Below are 24,495 nucleotides of genomic sequence, written 5' to 3'. Positions count from 1 at the left end.
TGCTCAGATAGGCTGGGAAAAAAGACAACCAGACACTGCAAAAGATGAGCATGCTGAAGGTGATGAACTTGGCTTCGTTGAAACTATCTGGCAACTTCCTGGCTAGAAAAGCTGTGATCAAGCTGATGACAGACAGAAGTCCTAAGTAGCCCAGAGCAATATACAACATAGTGGCAGACCCTTCATTACATTCTGCCACAATCTCTCTCGTCAGTGCTTGTCTGTCAAAATCTGGAAAGGGGGGTGAAGTTCCAAGCCACATCATGCAAATGCCTCCTTGAATGAGGGAACATGAAACAATGATAGAGTTGGCCAGTCTTCTCCCCACCCATTTTCTCATGCTGGACCCTGGTTTGGTGGCCATGAATGCTGCAACCACGGTGATGGTTTTGGCCAAGACAGAAGAAACAGCCACTGTGAAGATGACGCTGAAGGCCACTTGTCGAAAGAGGCAGGTCGCCTTGATGGGTTCCCCCAGAAATAGTAAAGGGCAGAGGAAACAGAACAGGAGAGAGGCAAGGAGCGTATAGGTGGTATTCCTGTTATTGGCTTTGACTATGGGGGTGTTTCTATGCTTAAAGAAGGTTCCTAGCATTAAAGCTGTAATTAGGGATAAAGAAACAGCTAGAACGGAGGAAGCGATCCCTAAAGGTTCTTCAAAAGATAGGAAGGTGATGCTTTTCTTAATGCACTGATCTTGGTCCTTGCTTGGAAACCGATCTCTGGGGCATCTGATACAGTCAACCATGTCTGAAAAATAAAAGAAGAAGGGTTATCACTAGTATGAGATTTTTGTATTTCTTTACCGTTGGAGACATTATTCACAGAAATCTTTTAAGTGCTAGTGACATATCTGGCATGTTGCTGTTGTTATATATTTTATGTCTCCCTTTTCTACCTTTTGTTGCTACTGCTGTGCTGTGCAATTTCCAACATTTACCTTTAATTCATAAAATATCTATGTCATTTTGAATTATTCTTATGTGTGTATCAAGTTTCATTAGCAATGACACTCCAGTGCTGAGCGTGTAACCTAGGGTTGTGCATATCAATGAACCCTGCCCAAAAATAAACCCGAAAAAGGCCTTTTCAAGTTTTCCTTCAGGTTTACCCCCAATATCAAAACTGAAAATAAAGGTGAAATTGGGTAGCTGATTGCCAAACCAGCCAAATAGATATTTACCTTTTTTTGGCTTTGGCTTTCCTCTAGCTTTTCCCTATGGTATTTTTAAATGAGCTCGGTGGGAGGTATTTTTCGACACAGTCACCAAATTCACAGTGTAGATACAAGGGACTGTCCTTCCATGAACCCCAAAGTTTGGTAAAGTTTGGGACAGGGGATGCAATTTTATGGTGTCCCAAAAAGGTTGACCTCCTCCTCCACAGAAACACATGGTAATCTTTACCGTGCTTTTCTATGGAGGAGGGGTGACCTATTCAAGACCCCATAACATTGGTCCCCCTGACCCAATTTTTACTAAACCTTTAGGTTCATGCAAGGAGAGTCCCTTGAAGCTACTCTGAAAATTCGGGAACTCTACTGTGAATAATAATTCCAAAAATGCCCCCATAGGAGCTTCCAAAAAATCCCCATAGACTAAAATGGGCCCAATTTTTTTTTAGTAAAGTGGGAAATAAAGCCGAATACCCCTTTACTGGTATTTGGCTTTTTCCAGCTTTACTGAAAAGAATTGGGCCCAATAAACCCATAATTTACTTTTTTTCCCTTTCTTTTTTGCAGAACCCTAGTGTGAACCGAATAGTATCAAGCAGGGGGTTAGACCTTTTTTTCTTTCATAATCTTTGGAAGGGTGGCACTGTCCAATCCATTAGAAATTGGTTACTTCAACGTTCATACTGAACACTAGAGAATTTCATAACGTTACTTCACCTACCCTTCCTGTTTGAAAATTTTCCCTCTGGACAGGGAGCACAATCATAGCAACAAGATTTATCTCCTTCCTTCTTCTTCTTGTGATAACCTGGGTAGCAGTAGTCATTGCAAATTGACCGGGGCAATACCTATTGGCAAAAGAAAGACAGAAAGAAAGACAGATAAAAGAAAGAAAGAAAGAAAGAAAGAAAGAAAGAAAGAAAGAAAGAAAGAAAGAAAGAAAGAAAGAAAGAAAGAAAGAAAGAAAGACGTGTCGACCTGTAAGATGTAAACTTTATTTCTGTAGAAAATTTTATCTCTTTATCTTTGGAATTCAGACAATGGCTCTGTTTTCATTGTAGAGTCTAATCATCAACACCAGGAAACTATAGCACACTTCCAACCCTCAAGCCATACCAAAAATGGAATTCTCCCAACCCCCCAAAATAGAATGGTATCCATACCTGGTTAAAATTTCTCCAGTCAATCAAATCCTCAAGAATGATAAATTGTTTTGGTTCATCAGCATCCACTCTTCCAACTTTCACTCTTTGGAAGGAGTTATTTGGGAATATGATCAGGTGTGTTATATCAAATCCACCTCCCATTTCCTTATTCTTATTAAAAGATATTGTTTCTCCAGCAGAGTTGTTAAACAAAATGTCTTGAAGAAATGGGTGGAGCTACAATGAGAAAAAGGAACACTGGTTGTTACCACAGGATTTGCCGGAATGTCTTTGGAAAGGAACTACCTTCCCCATATGTATGAGTTCGTGTAATCTCTATGTAGTCAGGAATGTTAGGAAACTGAATCCCTGGAAAATGCTAATCAGTGGAGTGTCAGAAGAAATTTTTTGGTGCCTTTCCAGAGGTACTTCTCCAAAACCCAAATATCAAGAGAGGCAGTAGCCCAAATCTGCTCTTTCCTCTCATTGCCAGGCAGGCTATGAAGCCTCAAGTCATCTCCCTCTCAACTCCAGCCAGACCTCCTATCTTCTCCCAAGGAGTTACAGAAAGGAGGTAGTCATTTAATTTTTGCTGGGAAGCAGAGAATGAGGAAGAACAAGAGCAAGAAATGTGAAATAACAAATACTATAAAGTATCTTTTATCATCGAGAACACTTTATAAACACACACATCACAGATATGCATGGAGAACAAAGCCAGAGGTTTCCTGAGCAACTACCAAATGTTTATGACAAGAAAAGGAGACTTTACCTTCCAAGGCTGGAGATCTTGAGGTTCAATCCTTTTGCCCCTCACAATGTCTCCAAGATTGAGGCTAGATGTCAATATGGCATTCAATGCATGAGACACAGCATAGACAGCGTTATAGATGCTGTAGCTGTGGCCGGTCATGTCCATTTCGAAAAGTGGCCCAGGGATGGTCTCCAGTTTCTCCTCCCCTGTACATGTCCCAATGCCCTTCATTGGTTCCTGGGAATTTTGAAATGAACAATCGAACGCTTGCTCCCAGAAATCCTTAAGAAACCCATTTCCCTCTCTCCAGTTCGGTTTGATGTTGTGAAGAAATTTCTGGAACCCAGGAACCTCAAGAGAATGAATTGTGAAAGAAAGAGCTCCTTGAAAGAAGTCATTACTGAAGCCCCTTGAAAAACCTGATGATGTGATATCAGCCTGGCCTGTCATAATCCACATTCTTCCCATTAACACATTTGTATTATATGCATAATGTCCTAGAAAAACCGCAATGTTCACCATGCACACAGTCTCTGATTGTCCATAGATTAAAACTGTATTGGCTTTGTCGTCTGTTAAAGGTGAATATATTTTCGATAGTAAACCATAAACATCCTGTATGGTATCCCATCTGGGTTGTTTTGGGATTCTTCCTGTGGATGCCAAACAGATTCCATTCCTCAAGAGCAATGGCTCCAGAGTCTTCAAGAGGTTTTCCCCACTGTCATCATCCACAATAAGGAGCCCGATCCATGTCCAGCGGAAATAGAGAAGCAAATGGATAATCACTGGATACTGAAGGGCTTCATTTGCCGGCATCTGGTATAATTGAGTTAATTCTGGGGCATCCCTCTCCTCAAGGGCAAAGGAGCCATATGTGAACTAAAAGAAAATGTATAGAATAATTGAGAGGAAGTTTATTACAGTCATCTGTACATGTGTGCAACATTAGGCAAGTAACATATTGCAAAGGATTTCTTTTTCATAATATGAACATATGAACAAATTTGTTCAAAATGGCCCTCAGAATCGAGCCCACCCCCATTATGTTGTATTGAGGCCATGAACTATCTCCAGTTTACAAAGCCCCACATCATTACACAAATGCTAAAATAGTCAGAGAAAATTACCTGAGAGACTCCTCATAAACTAAGGCTAACTTGGTTTTTCAGAAAATCCAGCTCTGGAAGGGTATCTTCTAAATGTACACTATGCCACTAATAATAATAAATTTATTGCAGTCACGGACCGGAAAATATCACGGTATCCTTCTGTGCATCAATCTTACCTGTGGAAATTTGTAGAGACCTAAGATGTGAGCCATATGGAAAGAGCTGTCTCTATCCACTCCGCCAATGACGGCGATGAGGTTTTTCTTTCGATCACATCTGTAATTAGGGACAGATTGGTGTGATCTGAAGAGCATATTCATCATGTCACGGTATGTCATCTTTGCACTATAATAGTTGTCATAGATGTTGAAACCAAGCGTAGCATTGGGCAAAATGTGGTGATTTGCATTGATCTCTTGAATCGCATACACCAAGGCAAGGATATTTTGGTAGAACTTTGTCAACATGCTTCAGAAAGATATAATTTTTTTTATAGAATTGTGCAAAGCACTAGCTCATTTTACAGTACTGCTCATCTGCTACATTGTCAGTGCCAAGATTTGTTTCAGTCCTAATATCCCTCAAACACTAGATACATGCTGCTCAAAATCAATGGATCAAGGAGCTTCTAAGGGATAAAAGGAAAGGAAAGTACTGCTCATCCTCACTGTTTTTCCATTGTATTATTTTTTATAAAAAGAAAAAAAGAAAAGAAAACAAAAAGTCGAAAATGTATGGACAGTGAATTTTGCGTACTGTTTACGTCATGTTTCTGAGTATATGCCAATAAAGGTCGATTGATTGATTGATTGATTGATTGACTGATTGAAGAAAACAAAAGGATCACTTCTCCTTCTGTATATATTGAGAGTACATTTTTACCTACCTCCGAACCTAATGTATGTTTTTAAGGTATCCTACAGCTTGCCGTCAGTTGTATTAAAATGGGAAGGATGATGTTTGTTTACCTCTTTGCTCATTTTAAATATTTATATGTGGCACTCTTCAAAATTGGCCTGCTGTGCTTAATGAAAAACTGGCTGACTTCTTATTCCCTGAGCAGTTTTGACATTGACCCACAGCTCCTCTGTTTTGTGTAGATTAAGCTTCAATTTATTCCCTCCCATTCACCTTCCCGCTTCTTTCTCAGACCTGCCCTGACCCTCCTTATTCACCTGCTAGGAAGAAATTAAATAAAGTGTCATCCACCCTCAAAATTTCAAACCTCCAGTTTTGTACATAGCTGGAGTTTTCTCCTCCTGATATTGTGGGGAATAGAGAGAAACTTCTTTCTTCAATTATTTTTGTTCATCCTTTCAATTGTAAATTTTCAGTATATTGCTGCAGAATGAAGAATGGCCAATCATATATATACTGTCATTACTAATTATTTCACCCAGTAATACTCCCAGTATGCCATTAGCAAATGTTGTAATAACTATGTTTCTTTTCCTCAAGATACCTTTTTACCCCCCCCCCAAAAAAAAAACTACAGGTCAAAATTAAAACAGAAACACATGTGTAAGCCTCGTAAAAAATTGTATTTGTGTTGAAAAGTGTATTGCCTTGTTTCACTTGCAAAGTTATGAAACCCTAGACTGGAAATTCTGCCCTCTAAAGGGAGGTGCCTATTACAGGAGAGGCTGGGAATAGGATGTTGGGCGAGGCAACATGAAGAAAAAAGGAGGGAGGAGGACTCCAAGATGGAGACTCAGCTAGTGGAGAAGCTGGGGTTTTCTCCTCCTGATATTGTGGGGAATGGAGAGAAGCATCTCCAGAGGAGACCTAGCCGGGGACACAGAGAGTGGCGGCTGGCAGAAGAGTGGCCATCCTCTGGACTGAGCCTTCGAATTCTGCGTGTTACTGAGTCTTCTGACTGCGACTGTGAGGAAATGTGTTTTTCTCAGTGACTCTAAAGAGAATGGAAGCTGTCTGCAGTTTGTGAGTCAGACCCAGAGACGAAAGAGACTTCCTTCTCTCTCCAGAAAGAGACTTTGGGACTGGTTAATATAATTGTTTTTCACACGGATTTATTTCACACTACAGGTCTGATAATATTGTTTGCCTCCCCTCTCAATAAATGTTTCTTGTTTAAGTGTTCAATCATTTCAGGTTGTTATTGGGGACATCTACAATCCTGCAGTCGCTAACCAAAAGGGCCACACACGGACACACACAAATATTTCAGAAGCAGAGAGATTCCTTTTATATATCTAATCTGTATGAAATTGTCAAAAAAACAGCTTTCAGGAGAAAGAAAAACTGTGGGGAAATCATACAAAAAAGAAAAAAAAGTTAAAATTAAAAACCTTGAATGGCACTTATCACTGGCCAAGTAGATACATTGCCAATTGTCCATGCACATTCTGAAAACCAGCTGTCGTGTTTCACAGTGTTTTTGATAATATTTTATTAATTTATTTTCAATGGCCCATTTGTAAACTTTCAGATTTTTCCAGTGCTTTTATCTTTTTTGCATACTTTCCCCCCTATTTCAGTTTCTGTGGAATTTACCATAATAAAATGTGTCACTGATTTTGTTCTGATATTGTAAACTCTTTGCACTCATCTTCATGAATGACAACTCGCTATGATTAAAAAGAGAATCTAATTCCCATCCTCCAGTCTCCAAAAGAGGGAAAGATTACAAGAAAGCCCATACACACTGAAAATCAAGCAGGAGCCACAAGCAATTTGAAAGCAGAAGGGCACGTGTCTTTTCTTTGGGCATCGTATCAGTGCTATAAATGATTGCTATTATTTTTGAATTGGCCACAATTGCATGGTTAATGAAAAGAATCCTTACGTGGGAGAGCCAGGCAACCGCTGCGAAGGAGGTCGGTCAAATTCAAAATTGTGAATAATGAGAATGAACTGAGAAGTAATCTCCCCAATGATGAAGTCTCCCGGCTGATACCACTCATGGAGAACAGGAAGGGAATAATTCTCAGGGCAATTCAGAGTGTTCACTTTGTGCACCATTGGAGACAACAAAGCGAGCAACACAGCCAGACTGGGCATCCCACCAGGAAAAGCTGTCTCCACTGTGCCTGTGCCAATATTCTTCTTGGAGTGGAATATGGCAGCTTGTTTTCTACCACTTGCAAATGAACCCCTTGAATCAAACTGAGACAGTGCTGCCTTCCTTTCCTCCTTACAGCTCTCCATGACAACTGATATTTCTTAAAAGCTCTTTCAGACTTGTTTATTCTGGCCCCTTCTGGAAAGTCTCAGAAGCTTCGGATCAGATGAACACAGTGATATTGATAATTGCAGAGGAGGATAATTATCTTTGCCAAGTTTGGACTTTGAGTGGATCCATTAGTTTGAACTTTTTCTGTTCCCTCTACTGGAATCATAATAATGTTTTTCAAGGAGTTCAAGAAAATGGTGTTTACTTCTGAGTAGACCTGCTGAAGATAGCTCCCAACTATCAGGAGGTGTCTGAGGTTTCCATAGGGTACAAAAACCACTAGGAACATCCAGACCTAGAGTGAATCAATGAATGTTTTGGGGAATATGCTTAAGTATAGTGTACCTTTAAGGCTCTAGCGTGCTATCTTCCAACTGCTGTCCAAAGCTGATCGAAACTTCACCTCTGAAACAACAGATGACAAGTAGATCTAGCAAGAGTGCCCCTATTTATGGCTCCCCCCACTCCAAATTTATCCTTGCACCGGCAGCCTATCTCCGTTACTTAGAGATAAACAAATATAGAAGGGTTTTTACCTTGGCTAGGTGCGCAGCCTTACCCTCTGCTGTGTTAGAGGGGAAATCCAAGAAGATACCCAGGGCAGAGAGACTATGCCCCTGCAAATCCGGGGATTTAGAAACCACTGAACATGTTCTCCTGAACTGTAACTATTACACTATACCTCGTTCTAAGTTTATTGAGCCCCTCATACTGAGAATGGGACCCGACAGGGAAAGAGAAAAGATAGAAAAGCTCCTACAAGGAGATAATTCCTCAGTCACCTCTCAGGAAGCAAAATTTTGTATGGCTGCAATGAAAATTCGTTGCCACAGAGTAGTCGCTTAGTCCAAATGGCAGATGTAACTCGGATGTTATTTATTTTATTATTTTAATTTTTTAAAGTGACTTAAGACTCGGACTGTAAACCTCTGTTGGTAAGACCATTTTGGTCCATGTATCTTGTTTTATCTGGCCAAGGGCTGCAAATAAATTATCTATCTATCTAACAGATGACTGGAAAGTATGATTGCATCTGTTCTCACGGCCAAACCAGAGTTCTGTCCATTGTGGACTCTTCCATCCCCAGCCAAGGCCGAGCTCAGGGCAGCTAACAACTCAATACTCAATACATTAAAACACAATACAATACAATAGAAAATAAGCAATTTACCCACCCCATGAAATCATTAAGTTGCATAATAAACAGAAATAATAACAGATGGCACGCACTGTTAAGGCAAAGGTACCACTGTCAGGACCCCCACAATTTACAGAACAACTTACAGAATGCAAAAGATAGGAGGAGGATTAGGGAGACCAGCACAAATGGAAATAGGGGGGAAGTTGGTAGAGAAAGGGATGGAGTGGACTGGCAGATAAGGGGAAGGGGGACATTGTTAGAAAAGGGGAAGAGGAAAGGACACAAGGGGGGGAAGGGATGCACCCTCTCTGCAAGTTTCTTGTGGATTCCACTTGTAGTTACTAAATTCTGCAAAGAGACATTACAATAGATTTTGTTGTTCAATATGGTAACCCATCAAAAGAACTGCAACAAAATATATATTGCAGGAAAATATTTAGTTCCTTCAACTGATTAGCAGCCACGGTTTCAAGGAGGGGCCTAGAAAGGGGTATGTGAATAAAGATGACCTTAGATCACATATCTTTCCCCTTTTAACATATAAATCTTATGCCTCTGCTTCTGACATAATGCCTTTTTTATTAAGTGACAGGGATCCCAAGGCTACATTGTCAGTGGCAAGATTTATCTCAGTCCTTATATCCCTCAAACATTAGATTTAAAATTATAATGCTCAAGATCAATGGATCAAGGAGCTTCTAAGGGATAAAGGAAAGAAAGATGAGTGTGAATAAATACACGTCAACTTCACGTTTATTATCTATACTGGACAATGCAAACACATACAAAAAAATTGTGTCAGCTTCCAACACATATCTTCTGCATTCCACAATGCAACATAAAAGACAAATTTTCAACCAGCACAGCAGCCCATCCAAATTTCTACAATCAGCCCACTCACATTTCCACTAACATACGGTAATATAAGAAATACATCTTAATGAGAGTCTTTAGTTTCTTCTACTAATTAGCAGCTCCTTCTTATTCAAGTCAGGCTTTAGAAGAATGATGTAGCATTTGGGCAAAAAAATGCAGCCCAGTAACCCAGCCCCTGAAGCCAAGATAGAGAAGATCTCCACGGCTACCATGTATTTCCCTTTGGTGCTCAAGTAAGTTGGAACAAAAGATACCCAAACACTGCAAAAGATCAGCATGCTGAAGGTGATGAACTTGGCTTCGTTGAAACTATCTGGCAACTTCCTGGCTAGAAAAGCCACGATCAAGCTCAGGACAGACAGAAGTCCCAAGTAGCCCAGAGCAATAGAAAACATCACAACAGACCCTTCGTTACATTCTGCCACAATCTCTCGTGTCAGTGTCTGTCTGTCAACATCTGGGAAAGGGGGTGAGATTCCGAGCCACACCATACATATGGTGATTTGAATGAAAGAACAAATCAGAAGGATGCCATTGGTCAGTCTCTTCCTCAACCATTTTCTCAGGCTAGACCCTGGTTGGGTGGCCATGAATGCTCCAACCACAGTGATAGTTTTGGCCAAGACAGAAGAAATAGCCATTGTGAAGACAATGGTGAAAGCAGCTTGTCGGAAAAGGCAGGTCACCTTCCTTGGTTCTCCCAGAAATAGCAAAGGACAGAGGAAGCAGATTAAAAGAGAGACAAGGAGCGTATAGGTGATACTCCGGTTGTGGGCTTTGACTATGTGGGTGTCTCTTTGCTTCACAAAAATCTCCAGCGTTAAAGCAGCAATCAGGGATAAGGAAACAGCTAGAACTGCTGAAGTGATCCCTAAAGGTTCTTCAAAAGATAGGAAGGTGACGCTTTTCTCAATGCATTGATCTTGGTGCTTGTTTGGAAACTGATCATCAGGGCATCTGATACAGTCAACCATATCTGAAAATAAAAGGAAAGTTGTCATCACAGGTGTCTTTGGGGCTTCTTTTAATGTTGTTTATTCAGAGTATCTCTTAACTGCTAGTAAGACTTCTGGGAAGGCAGGATGAAGATGCTTACTCTCTTGTTCTGCTTCTAATTTTGTATAATGATCTGTGATTTGCTGTATGGGAGGGAAGGCGGCATGGTATAGCATGATCTCGTCACATCTGGGAATCTAAGCAGGGTTGGCACTTCTAAGGGAGACCACCAAGGAGGACTCTGCAGAGGAAGGCAATGGCTAACTGCCTATACTTCTCACCTGCCGTGAAAGACCCTTGCTGGAATGACCCTAAGTTGGCTGCTACTTGATGGCACTTGACACACACACAATTTGACGTGCGATTTTCTGCACTTACCCTAAAATCATTTTAACTGAACCATAAACAATATCGACTTCAATTTTAACTTCTTTTCATCTCATTTTAACGAATAGCAGAAAGATAAATGTCAAGTAATGGAGTTCTGTTGGGACCACATACTCTGAGGGAACGAACAGAACACAGGGACATGTGTATCTAGTTTTCTTATCTCCAGTGATCCAGCGATGAATGTCTGAACTGATTAGTTACAAGCAAAAGATCCAAAAAACCCTCTATGAAGATGTTTCCCTAACCTTTGGCAGGATGACACTTTCCAATCCATTTGAAATGGATTCCTTCAACTTCTTCTTGGGGAAACAATCATCTGCATTGACATAGAATGCTGCAGAATTTATATCACCATTTGACCTACCTTTCCTGTCTGAAAATTTTCCTTCCGGACAGGGAGCACAATCATAGCAACAAGACTCTCCTTCCTTCACTTTCTTGTGAAAACCAGGGTAGCAGTGATCATTGCAGATTGATATGGGCAATACCTATTGGAGTAAAAAACAAACCAACTAAAAATGGGTGTTACGTTGGAGAATTTAGAAGAAAAAAGAGGGGAATAGAACCCAACCTAGAAAACAGAAGTTCAGTACCCAAGTTTGGGTGGGATGAAAAAAATATGAATAATGGAAATACATAATTTATTAGAAGCGCTAAGTCATAATTCTAATTAATTAAAAAATCGTTAAAACCGCACAATGGCATTTCCTAAGGTTGAGATCTGTCAACACATGCCAAACGCGTTTTGGCATATATGGCCTTCCTCAGTAGTCTATTTGAAACCCATATAAAACATGCACACATATTACAAATATATTTACATATACAGGCAATATTTACATATTATTTTAAGTTTTTATGTTGGGCTGTATATGTCTCTCATATACGTTGTGTGCAAGCATCAACCTAGTCAAACATATGGGAGACATATACAGCCCAGCATAAAAACTTAAAACAATCTTACCAGATGTTGGTGTAATTGGTAATATATACAACATATTACATGCCTGGTCTGTTTTACATTGCGTGTATATGTACATATATTTGTAATGTGTATGCATGTTTTATATGGGTTTCAAATAGACCACTGAGGAAGGCCATATAGGCCAAAACATGTTTGGCTTGTGATGACAGATATGAACCTTAGGAAATGCCATTGTGAGGTTTTAATATTTTAAAAATAATTTTAATCTTGACATAGCACTTCTGACTTGATAAACTTGACTTGACTTGACATAGCACTTCTAATAAATTATATATTTCCATCATTCATATTTTTTCATCCCACCCAATGTTGAAGAATTTAACCACCATTTTTGTTGTTCATAAAGTACCAAAAAAATGAGCAATTAAAATGGAAAATTTTATCTCTATGTATTATCAAAGTTGATGGCCCCGGCTTTATTGTAAATCCCTGTCACCCACTATAAGAAACTTTTGACCCTAAAGCATACAGAAAATAACACCATATCCATACCTGGTTAAAACCTCTCCAGTCAATCAGATCTTCATGAATGATAAATTGTTTTTCTTCAACAGCATCAGGATCCACCCTTCCAACTTTCACTCTTCGGATGGAGTTGTTTGGGGAAATAATCAAGTGTGTTATGTCAATACCAGCTCCCAGCTCCTTTTTCTTCCCAAAAGAGACTCTTTCTCCAGCTGAGTTGTTAAATGAAAGGTTGTGGAAAAAGTGGTGGAGCTACAGAAAGAAAAAGAAACAGCAGTTGTTTCCACAGGATTTGTCTGAAGGGTTTTGAAGAGGAACCACCTTCCCCACATGTATGAGTTCATGCAAACTCTACGTAGTCAGCCAGTTTAGGAAGCATGGTCCCACAAAAAAACTACAATTCTTGCAGTCTTTGAAGTGGATGCCAGGTGCCTTTCCACATGGACTTCATCCTCCACACATATCATGAGGGTTAGTAGCCCAAATCCTTATCTAGGAAGTCTCTATGCTCCGAGTCAACTTCCTCTCAATCCACCCCCCCTTTCCCCTGGCCCTGACATTCCTGTTTGGAAGAAGCGCTACTGTTGACAGAAGAGCTCAGAACTGGGGTAGAGATGATAAATGGAGCTTCACCAGTTGCCTCAGTATAGGAGGAATCAACAGCAGTTGTCAATCCCATATTTTTAGAAGAGTTTTAGGAAATAATTGATGTTTCAATTTCTGCATAGCTGTGTAGAATATCAAAAGTATACTCTTTATAGTTAAATGTAGATGATCCCTCTGCTAAATTTTTGGAGGAAATGAGAGGAAGACTTAAACCAGCGAATTACACAAGAAAATTGAGTTTTCATCTGAGAAGAGATACATGGAGACTAGAAGGAAAATTGTTCTAAAAGTCATATATCAATGGAAAATATGGTCACAATATATTCATAAAACTGATACATGTGAAAGAATGCTGCCCTTTCTAGAGAAAACATCCAAGATCCTCTTGGAATCCCCACAGTAAGCTTGTCAAACACCTTTCCTTTTTAACACATTTCTATACAGTATCCTTTACATGCAGCTCTTTTTGAATGGCAGAAGACAAAATACATGCATATTGATGTCCTGTCATCTTGTGAAAAAATGAGAATTGGACCCTTTCTGTACCTCAAAAATCAGGAATTAGGAGATACATGTTTGTAGACAAATACAAAAAAGGACAATGGGTATAATGGGAGGGGAAATGGATAAGATTAAGAAAAAAAACACTGATATGATACAGCTATATGTCCAGGATCCAAAATGAGCACAAGGTGAGAAACAACAAATATTTTAATAATAACATAAATCTCAATGATCACAGCTAGGTGTGGAGAACAAAGCCAGATGTTTCTGAAAACAAAGTAATATGTCAACACAGGAGATTTTACCTGCCAAGGCTGGAGATCTTGAGGATCAATCCTTTTCCCCCTCAAAATTTCTCTGACATAGAAACCAGATGTGGATATGGCATTCAACACATGAGCCACAGCATAGACTGCATTATAGATGCTGTAGCTGTGGCCGGTCATGTCCATTTCGAAAAGTGGCCCAGGGATGGTCTCCAGCCTCTCCTCCCCAGTACATGTCTCACTGTCCTTCATTGGTTCCTGGGAATTTTGAAATGAACAATTGAATGCTTGTACCCAGAAATCCTCGAGAAACCCATTTCCCTCTTTCCAATTAGGTTTGGTGTTGTGAAGAAATTTCTGGAACCCAGGAACCTCACGAGAATGAATTGTGAAAGAAAGAGCTCCTTGGAACAAGTCACAACAAAAGCCCCTTGTTAAACCTGATGATGTGATATCATCCTGGCCTGTCATAATCCACATTCTTCCCATTAACACATTTGTATTAAACGTATAACGTCCTAAATATACCAAAAAGTTCATTATGTGCACAGTCACTGATTGTCCATAGAATAAAGCTATATTGGCTTTGCTGTCTGTTAATGGTGAATATACTTTTAATATTAAGCCATAAAGATCTTGTAAGGTATCCCATCTGGGTTGTTTTTGGATTCTTCCTGTGGCTGCCAAACAGATTCCATTCCTCAGAAGCAGTGGCTCTAGGGTCTTCAAAAAGTTTTCCCCACTGTCATCATCCACAATAAGAAGACCAATCCACGTCCATTGGAAATAGAGGAGCAACTGGATGATCGCTGGAAATTGATGGGCTTCATTTGGGGCCATGAGGTAAAACTGAGGGAATTCCGTGGCATCCCTCTCCAGGGCAAATGAGCCATATGTGAGCTAAAAGAAAATGTATGGAATCATTTAGAGGATGTTTATTACAGTCATCGTTATATGTGTTCCTCATTTGACAAGTAACATTTTGCAAAGGATTTATTTTTCATAACATGAAGATATTAACCAATTGGTTCAAACCGGTCCTCAGAATAGAGCTGGCCAACATTATGTTATATTGAGCCCATTAACTATCTCAAACGTTTAATGGGTATTAAAGGATTTCTTTTTCATAATATGAAGATACTAACCAATTGGTTCAAACTGGTCCTCAGAATAGAGCAGGCCCACATTATGTTATATTAAGCCATTAACTATCTCAAGTTTAATAGGCCCCACATCATTACACAAATGCTAAATTAGTAAAACAAAATTAACTGATAGACTCCTCATAAACTGAGGCTCAGTTGGTTTTTGAGTAAATCCAACTCTGGAAGGGAGTCTACCAAATGTACACTAGGCTACATTTCATCCTGTTCCATATTTTCCCTGTGGTGATCAACTCTTTTCAAGGCTTTGGTTGTAAATTATTATGTGATAATTCATAATCCCCCATCTCAGCAACATGATAACCTCTAGAAATAATAGAGTACAATTTGACAAATCATTCATCCTTCTATGCAACAATCTTACCTGTGGAATTTTGTAGAGGCCTAAGATGTCGGCCATATGGAAAGAGCTATCTCCATCCACTCCACCAATGATGGCTATGAGGTTTTTCTTTCTGTCACATCTGTAATTAGGGACAGATTGATGTGATCTGAAGAGCAAATCCATGATGTCGTGGTATGTCATCTTGGCACTATGGTAGTTGTCATAAATGTGGAAACCGAGTGTAGCATTGGGCAGAAGGTGGGGATTTGCATTGATCTCTTGAATCGCAAACACCAAGGCCAGGATAGTTTGGTAGAACTTTGTCACCATGCTTCAGAAAGATATAAATAATCTTTTACAGAATTGTGAAAAACACTAGCTCATTTTACAGTACTGCTCATCCTCTCTAATTATACATTATATTGTTTTTCTTTACTAAAAAGGAAAACAGAAGGATTGCTTCTTCTTATATATATATTCAGAATACCTTTACCTTCCCTGTAACCTATTCTATGCATGGATCACCTGATGTAATCTCTTTCCCATGGAAGCGTAGATGTTTTTAAGGTATCCTAGAGTTTGTTGTCATTTGTATTAAAATGGGAAGGAAGCTGTTTGTTTATGTCTTTGCTCATTTTATGAATTTATATGTGGCACTGTTCAAAATGGGCCTGACATGCGTCATGACCAAGCAGGCTGACTTCTCGTTCCCTGAGCAGTTTTGACCCACAGTTCCTCTTTTTGTGTGGATTAATCTTCGATTTATTCCCATTCACCTTCCCATTTCTTTGTCAAGCCATTTGTTTCAGACCTCCCCTGACCCCCCCAATTCACCTGCTAGGGAGAAATAAAATGGGGAGTCATCCACCCTCAAAACGCCAAATCTACAATTTTTTTCCAGCCCTGTTAATTATTATTTTTTGTATGCTTCCCCCCAATGCAGGTGTTTCAGTTTCTGTGGAATTTACCATGATAAAACGTGCCACTGACTTTGTTCTCATATTGTATATACCCTTTGCACTCATCTTCATGAATGACCACTTGGTGCGAGGAAAAAGAGAATCTCTCTCCCATTACAAGGAAGCCCACACACAGTGCAAACCGAGCAAGAGCCACAAGCAATTTGAAAGCAGAAAATCTGGGGTGCACAAAGGGCACGTGTCCTTTTGGCATCATGCCAGTTCCATAAACCATTACTATCATTTGTGATTGGGCTGCACTTGCAGAGTTAATGGGAAAAAATGCTTACTCGGGAGACTAAGGCAACCGCTGTGGAGGAAGTTCGTCAAAATCAAAACTGTGAACTTGGATAGTGAACTGAGAAGAAATCTCCCCAAAGATGAAGTCTCCTGGCTGATACCACTCATGGAGAACAGGGAGGGAAAAATTCTTAGGGCAGTTAAGAGTATTCAGTTTGTGAACCATTGGAGACAACAAAGCAAGCAACACCGTCAGACTCAACATCCCACAAGGAAAAGCTATCTCCACTGTACCTGTGCCAATATTCTTCTTGAAGTGATATACAGCAGCTCGTTTTCTACTGCTTGCAAATGAACCCCTTGAATGCTAGCTGAGGTGGCACACACTGCAATATAATGTCTCACTTATTGAGCAAAGCAGGAAAGAACAAACTGAGAGAGTATTGCCTTCCTTCCCTTCTTGCAGCTCTCCATGACAACAGATATTTCTTATAAGCTCTTTCAGACTTGTTTATTTTGGCACCTTTGGCACTTGGGATCAAGTAAATACAGTGATATTGATAATTGCAGGGGAGGATATTTATCTTTGCCAAGTTTGGACTTTGAGTGGCCCCATTGGTATGATTTTTTCCCTGTTCCCTCTGCTGGAATCATAAGAATATTTTCCAAGGAGTTCAAGAAAATCGGATTTACTTCTGAGAAGATCTGCTGAAGATTGCTCCCAATCTAGAGGGAGGTGTCTGAGGTTTCCATAGGGTGCAAAAACCACCAGGAACATTCAGACCTAGAGTGAATGAATGAGTGTTTTTGGGAATATGCTGAAGTATAGTATATCTTTAAGGCTCTAGTGTGCTATCTTCCAACTGGTGCCCAAAGCAGATCAAAACATTACCTCTGAAACTACAGATGACTGGGAAGTACGATTGCATCAGTTCTCACATCCAAATCAGAATTCTGTCCATCATGGACTGTTCTGGAAATCAAACCATCATTTGTTAGATTTTCAATGAGCAGCCTGAAAAAAGTCTAGGAGTTCAAATGAATCTTTCAGTCTTTTTATTCACAGGAATTCTGTGTTATGTGTATAGTGGAGGGTCACTGGAATAGAATTATCATGATCACTTAATCAGTGGATTGCAGTAAATGGGCTGCGTATATATGTAGGTGCAGTCCAGTCGCAATAAACTGCTGGAAACTACAGCATGGAACTTTCAAGGCCAATGAGAAGCAGAGGTGGCTTGCCATTGCCTTAGTCTGCAGAGTCTTCCTTGTTGGTCTCCAATCCAAGTCAAGATCTTAGGCTATATCATTCTAACTTCCCTCCCAAATGTGCTCTGCAAGAGAAGTATATTAATTTCCCCACCCTATGGGAGTACTCAAAGGGAAGGCAGCATGGTCTAGCCTGATCTTGCCAGCTTTTGGAAGCTAAGCAGGGTCAGCCCTGGTTAGTATTTGGAGGGAAGACTACCAAGGAATGCCAGTGTTGCTATGCAGAAGAAGGCACTGGCAAACCACTTTTGTTAGTCTCTTGCCTTGAGAACCCCATGTGGGGTTGCCATAAGTCGGCTGTGACTTGATAGCATTTTATCACACACACACACACACACACACACACACACACACACACACACGGGAGTACTCTGGTGTGATCTTGGAAAATATGGATCTTAGAAGAACAGAATATGGTTTAGAATCTCAGAATGCATTTTGTGAGGCTCGGACTTGAATCCCTATTTAGCCATACTTGAAAGCAGCCCGGTGCAGTCACTCTCTCCTACCCTAACCAACTCCACACTACTGTTGTTGTCACCATAAAAGGCATGATTTTGCAATCCACTTTAGTTCCCCATTTGGAAGGAGAGGGTTATCCCTCCAAAGTGGGATATGCATATCTAAATAAATGGATGTTGTCAGATAAGAGTTCCCCTTAAGTCCACGATGCCCTTCTAGCATTTAGGAAAGCTGCTCCAATTTCAAGGGCCTCTTCCAATCAGTGGAATCTCTGCACAATATGGAGTTCCTTATTTCTGAAGCTCCAAGGTCTAACTAAGAGGGAATTCTACTAATCCCCCTCCAATATTTGGTGGCAGGTTGGTTAATCAGTGGCTTGATTCACACACAATGCTGTGTACACTTTCCACTATGTTGGACACACTGTGATATATATGTTGATTACCACCTTACTACTCTTTCTGCTAGTGCTTTTCAGAGGTAGATAGCTCTAACATGAGCGCAAGAGAAATATCCATTTGAATTGTCAGGCCCTGATTTCTTAACATTGCAGGTTTGCTCAGCAGATTGGAACATGTTGTTTTCAAGATCATTGGCCTCATTTGGGAAGACTTGAAACTTTCCCAGCTAGGCTTCCTAGGATGATGGAATAAGAAAAGTCTTCATGATCTTGAGCTCAAGGACAAACCTTTGTGGCCATCTGAGGAGAGTCCCTTGCAGCCACCCTGCAAATTTGGTGACTCTACCTCAAAAAACGCCCCCCAGAGCCTTGAAAAAGAATCTCCATAGGATATAATAGACCTGTTTTTGGTTTGTTTGTTTGTTTGTATGTTTGTTTGTTGGAAACCCAGAAATAAAGAGGAAATACCCATTTACCAGTATGGGGTTTTTTTTGTCCCCCCCCCAAAAAAATTGGATCTAATAAACCCAAACCCGAAATGTCCTTGAAAAAAATTAAGCAAGGTCCCACTCCCTTCTGTATTTTTTTTTTAAATATTTTCTACATTACACAGATTAGGTTGGGTTCTTTTGCTGTTAATAAAATAGAAACCCCACTTCAAGTGTCATTTTCCCCACATTTTTCTGAGTATTGATTTCCATCTGGACCTTGGTATGCATAGGCTAAGGTCTCAGGTACAGTATATAGGTGCCCAAACTACACGTGTTTGCTCTGTACAAGCTGTGGAGACACCTTTGCACATTATGGCCCTGACACATGTATAATACTGATTTGGGTAATTTGGAGTCTGAGGTTTCCCAAAGGTACAAAAAGCCCATAAGAAATCCAGCCCTACAGTGAATCAATTAATGCATTTTGGAATATGCTAAATGTTTTTATATATTGGAGGCCCTAGTATGCCACATTCCAAAAGACTCTCAGGGCAGATCAAGTCTTTGACACTCAAACTACGAATCACTGTGAAGTGTGATTGGATCACATCTCATAACCAAATCAAAATTCCTTCCCCCTTGGACTGTGCTACTAATAAAATCCTGATTTGTGAGATTTCCAGTCAGCAGCTTGGAAATGTTTTGGAGTTGAAGCAAGTCTTTCAATCATTCCATTCATAGGTATTACGTGTCTGTCATGGGAATGGAATTATTATGATTCCAAAACTGATGGATGTCAGAAAAAGTGCCCCACAGGAGACATAATATTATTTCCCATCCCATGGGAGATCTCTTGAGTGGTCAATGCAATGTATGGGACTTAGCATCATATCATGGGGTTTAGAGTAGCAGGTGTTTGTGGGAGGGTGACATGGGAATGCAAATATTATGATTCCTACATTGATGGATTGCAGCAAATAGGCAAAGCTGTATCATTTCCTCACCCAATGGAAGTACTCTTGTGTGGATTTGTAAGCTATAGACCATAACAGCATAGAACTTGGTTGAGAATGTCAGACTAGAATGGGTAAGGCACAAGTCTGAATTGCCTGGGGAATAGACTAGACTGTGCCAGACATTCTCTCTTAGGCTAACCTACTTCATAATATTTGTTGAGTAAGCATGAACTCATGAACACATGAAGCTGCCTTATACTGAATCAGACCCTTGGTCAATCAAAGTCAGTACTGTCTACTCAGGCTGGCTGCGGCTCTCCAGAGTCTCACATCACCTACTGTACTTGCCTAGTCCCTTTAACTGGAGATGCCAGGGATTGAACCTGGAACCTTCTCCATTCCAAGCAGATGCTCTATGACTGAGCCATGGCCCCTCCCCATAAAAGGCAAGAGGTTTCAAAGAGTGGCATAGAAAAGGGGCTGTGAATGAATATATTGTAAACTTCAGGTTTATTATCTATACTTGACTCATGCAAATGTATACAAAAAAATGTGTCTGCTTCCAACACATACCTTCTGCATTCCACAATGAGACATAAAAGAGAATTTATCGACCCTCACGGTAGCCCATCCAAACTTCTACAATCAGCCCACTCACATTTCCACTAACATAATATAAGAAATACATATCAAAGAGAGTTTTTAATTTATTCTTCTAATTAGCAGCTCCTTCTTATTCAAGTCAGGCTTTAGAAGAATAATGTAGCATTTGGGCAAAAAGATGCAGCCCAGTAACCCAGCCCCTGAGGCCAAGATAGAGAAGATCTCCACAGCTACCATGTATTTCCCTTTGGTGCTCAAGTAGCTTGGAACAAAAGATAGCCAAACACTGCAAAAGATCAGCATGCTGAAGGTGATGAACTTGGCTTCATTGAAACTATCTGGCAACTTCCTGGCTAGAAAAGCCACAATGAGGCTCATGATAGACAGAAGTCCCAAGTAGCCCAGAGCAATAGAAAACATCACAACAGACCCTTCATTACATTCTGCCACAATCTCTTGTGTCAGTGTCTGTCTGTCAACATCTGGGAAAGGGGGTGAGGTTCCAAGCCACACCATACATATTGTGATTTGAATGAAAGAACAAATCAGAAGGATGCCGTTGGTCAGTCTTCTCCTCAACCATTTTCTCAGGCTAGACCCTGGTTGGGTGGCCATGAATGCTCCAACCACAGTGATAGTTTTGGCCAAGACAGAAGAAACAGCCACTGTGAAGACGATGGTGAAAGCAGCTTGTCGGAAAAGGCAGGTCACCTTCTTTGGTTCTCCCAGAAATAGCAAAGGACAGAGGAAGCAGAGTAGGAGAGAGACAAGGAGCGTATAGGTGATATTCCAGTTGTGGGCTTTGACTATGGGGGTATCTCTTTGCTTCACAAAAATCCCCAGTGTTAAGGCAGCAATCAGGGATAAGGAACCAGCTAGAACTGCTGAAGTGATCCCTAAAGGTTCTTCAAAAGATAGGAAGATGATGCTTTTTGGAATGCACTGATCTTGGTCCTTGGTTGGAAATTGATCTTCAGGGCATGTGATACAGTCAATCATGTCTGAAAAATAAAAGAAGTCATCACAGGTATGGGTCTTTGGGGCTTCTAAATGTTGGATGCATTATTCAGAGTATTTTATAACTGCTAGTAAGATGTCTGAGAAGGCAGGGTGAAGTTTCTTACTCTCTTGTTCTGCTTTCAATCTTTATAATGATCTGTGATTTGCTCTGTGGGAGCGAAGGCAGCATGGTGTAGCATGATCTCATCAGATCTGGGAATCTAAGCAGTGTCAGCACTTGGAGTGGAGACTATCAAGGAGGACCCTGCAGAGGAAAACAATGGTTAACTGCTTCTGCTCCTCACTTGACTTGAAAGTCCCTTGCTGGAGTCACCCTAAGTCAGCTGCTACTTGGGGGCACTAGACATGCACAGAGTGCTGTGTGATGTTCTGCACTTACCCTTAAATCATTTTAACAGAACCATAAACAATGTCTACTTCAATTTTCACTTATTCACATCTCATTTTAATGAATAGCGAAAAGTTAAATATCAAATGATGCCGTTCTCTTGGGACCACACACTCTGATGGAATGAACAGAACACAGGGATGTGTGTATCTAGTTTTCTTATCTCTAACGCTCCACTTCTGAATGTCTGAAGTGATTAGTGACAAGCAAAAGATGAAACAATTTTCTTTGAAGATGTTTTCCTAACCTTTGGTAGGATGGCACTTTCCAATCCACAAGAAATGGGTTCCAACAGCTTCATCTTAGGGAAACAATCATCTGTATTCACACAGAATGCTGCGGAAACTGAAGCACCATTTCACCTACCTTTCCTGTCTGAAAATTTTCCTTCTGGACAGGGAGCACAATCATAGCAACAAAACATCTCTCCTTCCTTCTTCTTCTTGTAAAAACCAGGGTAGCAGGGATCATTGCAGACTGATATGGGCAATACCTATTTGAGTAAAAACAACAACAACAACTTGAAATGGGTATTAAGTTGGGTAATTTAGCCACTGTTTTTGTTGTTCATAAAATACAAGCAAATTAGCCATTGAAAAGGAAAATTTTATCTATCTTATCCAAGTTGATGGCTTTGATTTTATTGGAGATCCCTATCATCCACAATAAGAAACTTCCAACCCTCAAGCTATATAGAAAATGGAATCCCCCCCCCCCCAAACAAAATAGCGCTATGTCAATACTTGGTTAAAACTTCTCCTCCAGTCAATCAGATCTCCATGAATGATAAACTGTTTTCCTTCAACAGCATCAGGATCCACCCTTCCAACTTTCACTCTTTGGATGGAGTTGTTTGGGGAAATGATCAGGTGTGCTATGTCAAAGCCAGCTCCCAGCTCCTTTTTCTTCCAAAAAGAGACTCTTTCTCCAGCTGAGTTGTTAAATGAAAGGTCTTGGAAAAACTGGTGGAGCTACAGAAAGAAAAAAGAAACACAGATACTTTCCACAGAGTTGATCTGAAGGTATTTGAAGAGGAAATACTTTCCCTACATGTATGAGTTCATGCAATCTCTATGCCTTCAGCCAATTTAGAGAGCATGTTCCTATGAAAAACTACCATTCCTGGAGTATTCAAAATGGATCCTAGGTCCCTTTCTACAGGGACTTCAACCACCACACATATCGTGAGGGCAGAAGCCCAAATCCCTATGTAAGAATTCTCTATGCCCCAAGTCAACTACCTTTCAATCGACCCCCCCTTTCCCCTGGCCCTGATATTCTTGGTGTTTGGAAGAAGCATCAAGTGCTACTGTTGACAGAAGTGCTCAGAACTGGGGTCGAGATGATAAATGGAGCTTCACCAATTGCCTCAGTATCGGAGGAATCAAGAGCATTTGTCAATCCCATATTTTTTAGAAGAGTCTTAGGGAATGATTGATGTTTCAGTTTCCTAACAGCTGTGTAGAATATCAAAAGCCTACCCTTGATAATTAAATGTAGATGACCCCTCTGCTAACTTTTTGGAGGAAATGGGAGAAAGACTTAAGCCAGGGCATTACAGGAGAAAAAAATGGGTTTTTGTCTGGGAAGAGATTCATGGAAAATAGAAGCATAATTGTTCTACAAGTTATGTATCAATGGAAAATATAGTCACTGTGTATTCATAAAACCTGCACTGTTACGCATGAAAGAATGGTACCCTTTTTAGAGAAAACATCCAAGATCTTCTCGGAATCCCCAGTGTAAACTTCTAAAACACTTTTCCTTTTTGAAACATTTCTGTACAGTATCCTTTACATGCAACCTTAACATGAAGCTCTTTTTGAATGGCAGAAAACAAAAGACAGACACAACGATGTCCTGTTAACATTTCCACTTATGAAAGAAAGAGAATGGGACTCTTTCTGAACTTCAAAAGTCTTACACCAGGAATTATGAGGCACATGTTAACAAAGGACACAAAGAACAGGGGTTATAATGGGGGGGGGGAATTGATAAGATTCAAAAAAATATATAGGTATGATACAGTTTTTGTCCAGGATCCAAAATGAGCAAGAGGTGAGAAACAAACAAACAAAAACTAAAATACCATAAATCAGAATTTTCACAGCTATGGATGGAGAACAAAGCCAAATGTTTTCTGAGCACATAGTAAAATCTTCATGACAAGACAGGAGATTTTACCTGCCAAGGCTGCAGATCTTGAGGTTTAATCCCTTTGCCTCTCACTATTTCTCTGACATTGAAGCTAGATGTGGATATGGCATTCAACGCATGAGCCACAGCATAGACTGTGTTATAGATGCTGTAGCTGTGGCCAGTCATGTGCATTTCAAAAAGTGGCCCAGGGATGGTCTCCAGCCTCTCCTCCCCAGTACATGTCCCACTGTCCTGCATTGGTTCTTGGGAATTTTGAAATGAACAATTGAATGCTTGCCCCCAGAAAACCTCGAGAAACCCATTTCCCTCTCTCCAGTTAGGTTTGATGTTGTGAAGAAATTTCTGGAACCCAGGAACCTCACGAGAATGAATTGTGAAAGAAAGAGCTCCTTTGAACAAATCCCAACTCAAGCCCCTTGTAAGACCTGATGATGTGATATCAGCCTGGCCTGTCATAATCCACATTCTTCCCATTAATACATTCGTATTATGTACATAACGTCCTAGAAATA

General features: G+C 40.3%; 1 protein-coding gene across 1 annotated transcript; it reads right to left on the bottom strand.

Moving 5' to 3' along the window:
* Positions 1-9,469: 9,469 nt before the first annotated feature.
* LOC130489926 (vomeronasal type-2 receptor 26-like) lies at positions 9,470-15,425 on the bottom strand. The gene is made up of 5 exons (XM_056863714.1): positions 15,135-15,425; positions 13,647-14,507; positions 12,259-12,483; positions 11,146-11,269; positions 9,470-10,371 (listed from the first exon to the last, which is right to left on the bottom strand). Exons 1-5 carry the CDS (start codon positions 15,423-15,425, stop codon positions 9,470-9,472), a joined length of 2,403 nt encoding a protein of 800 aa, XP_056719692.1.
* Positions 15,426-24,495: the final 9,070 nt, after the last annotated feature.

This window comes from Euleptes europaea, chromosome 18 (genome assembly GCF_029931775.1).
Source record: "Euleptes europaea isolate rEulEur1 chromosome 18, rEulEur1.hap1, whole genome shotgun sequence".
In the NCBI taxonomy this organism is placed as follows: domain Eukaryota; kingdom Metazoa; phylum Chordata; class Lepidosauria; order Squamata; family Sphaerodactylidae; genus Euleptes; species Euleptes europaea.
This window is presented reverse-complemented; position numbering and strand designations above follow the sequence as displayed.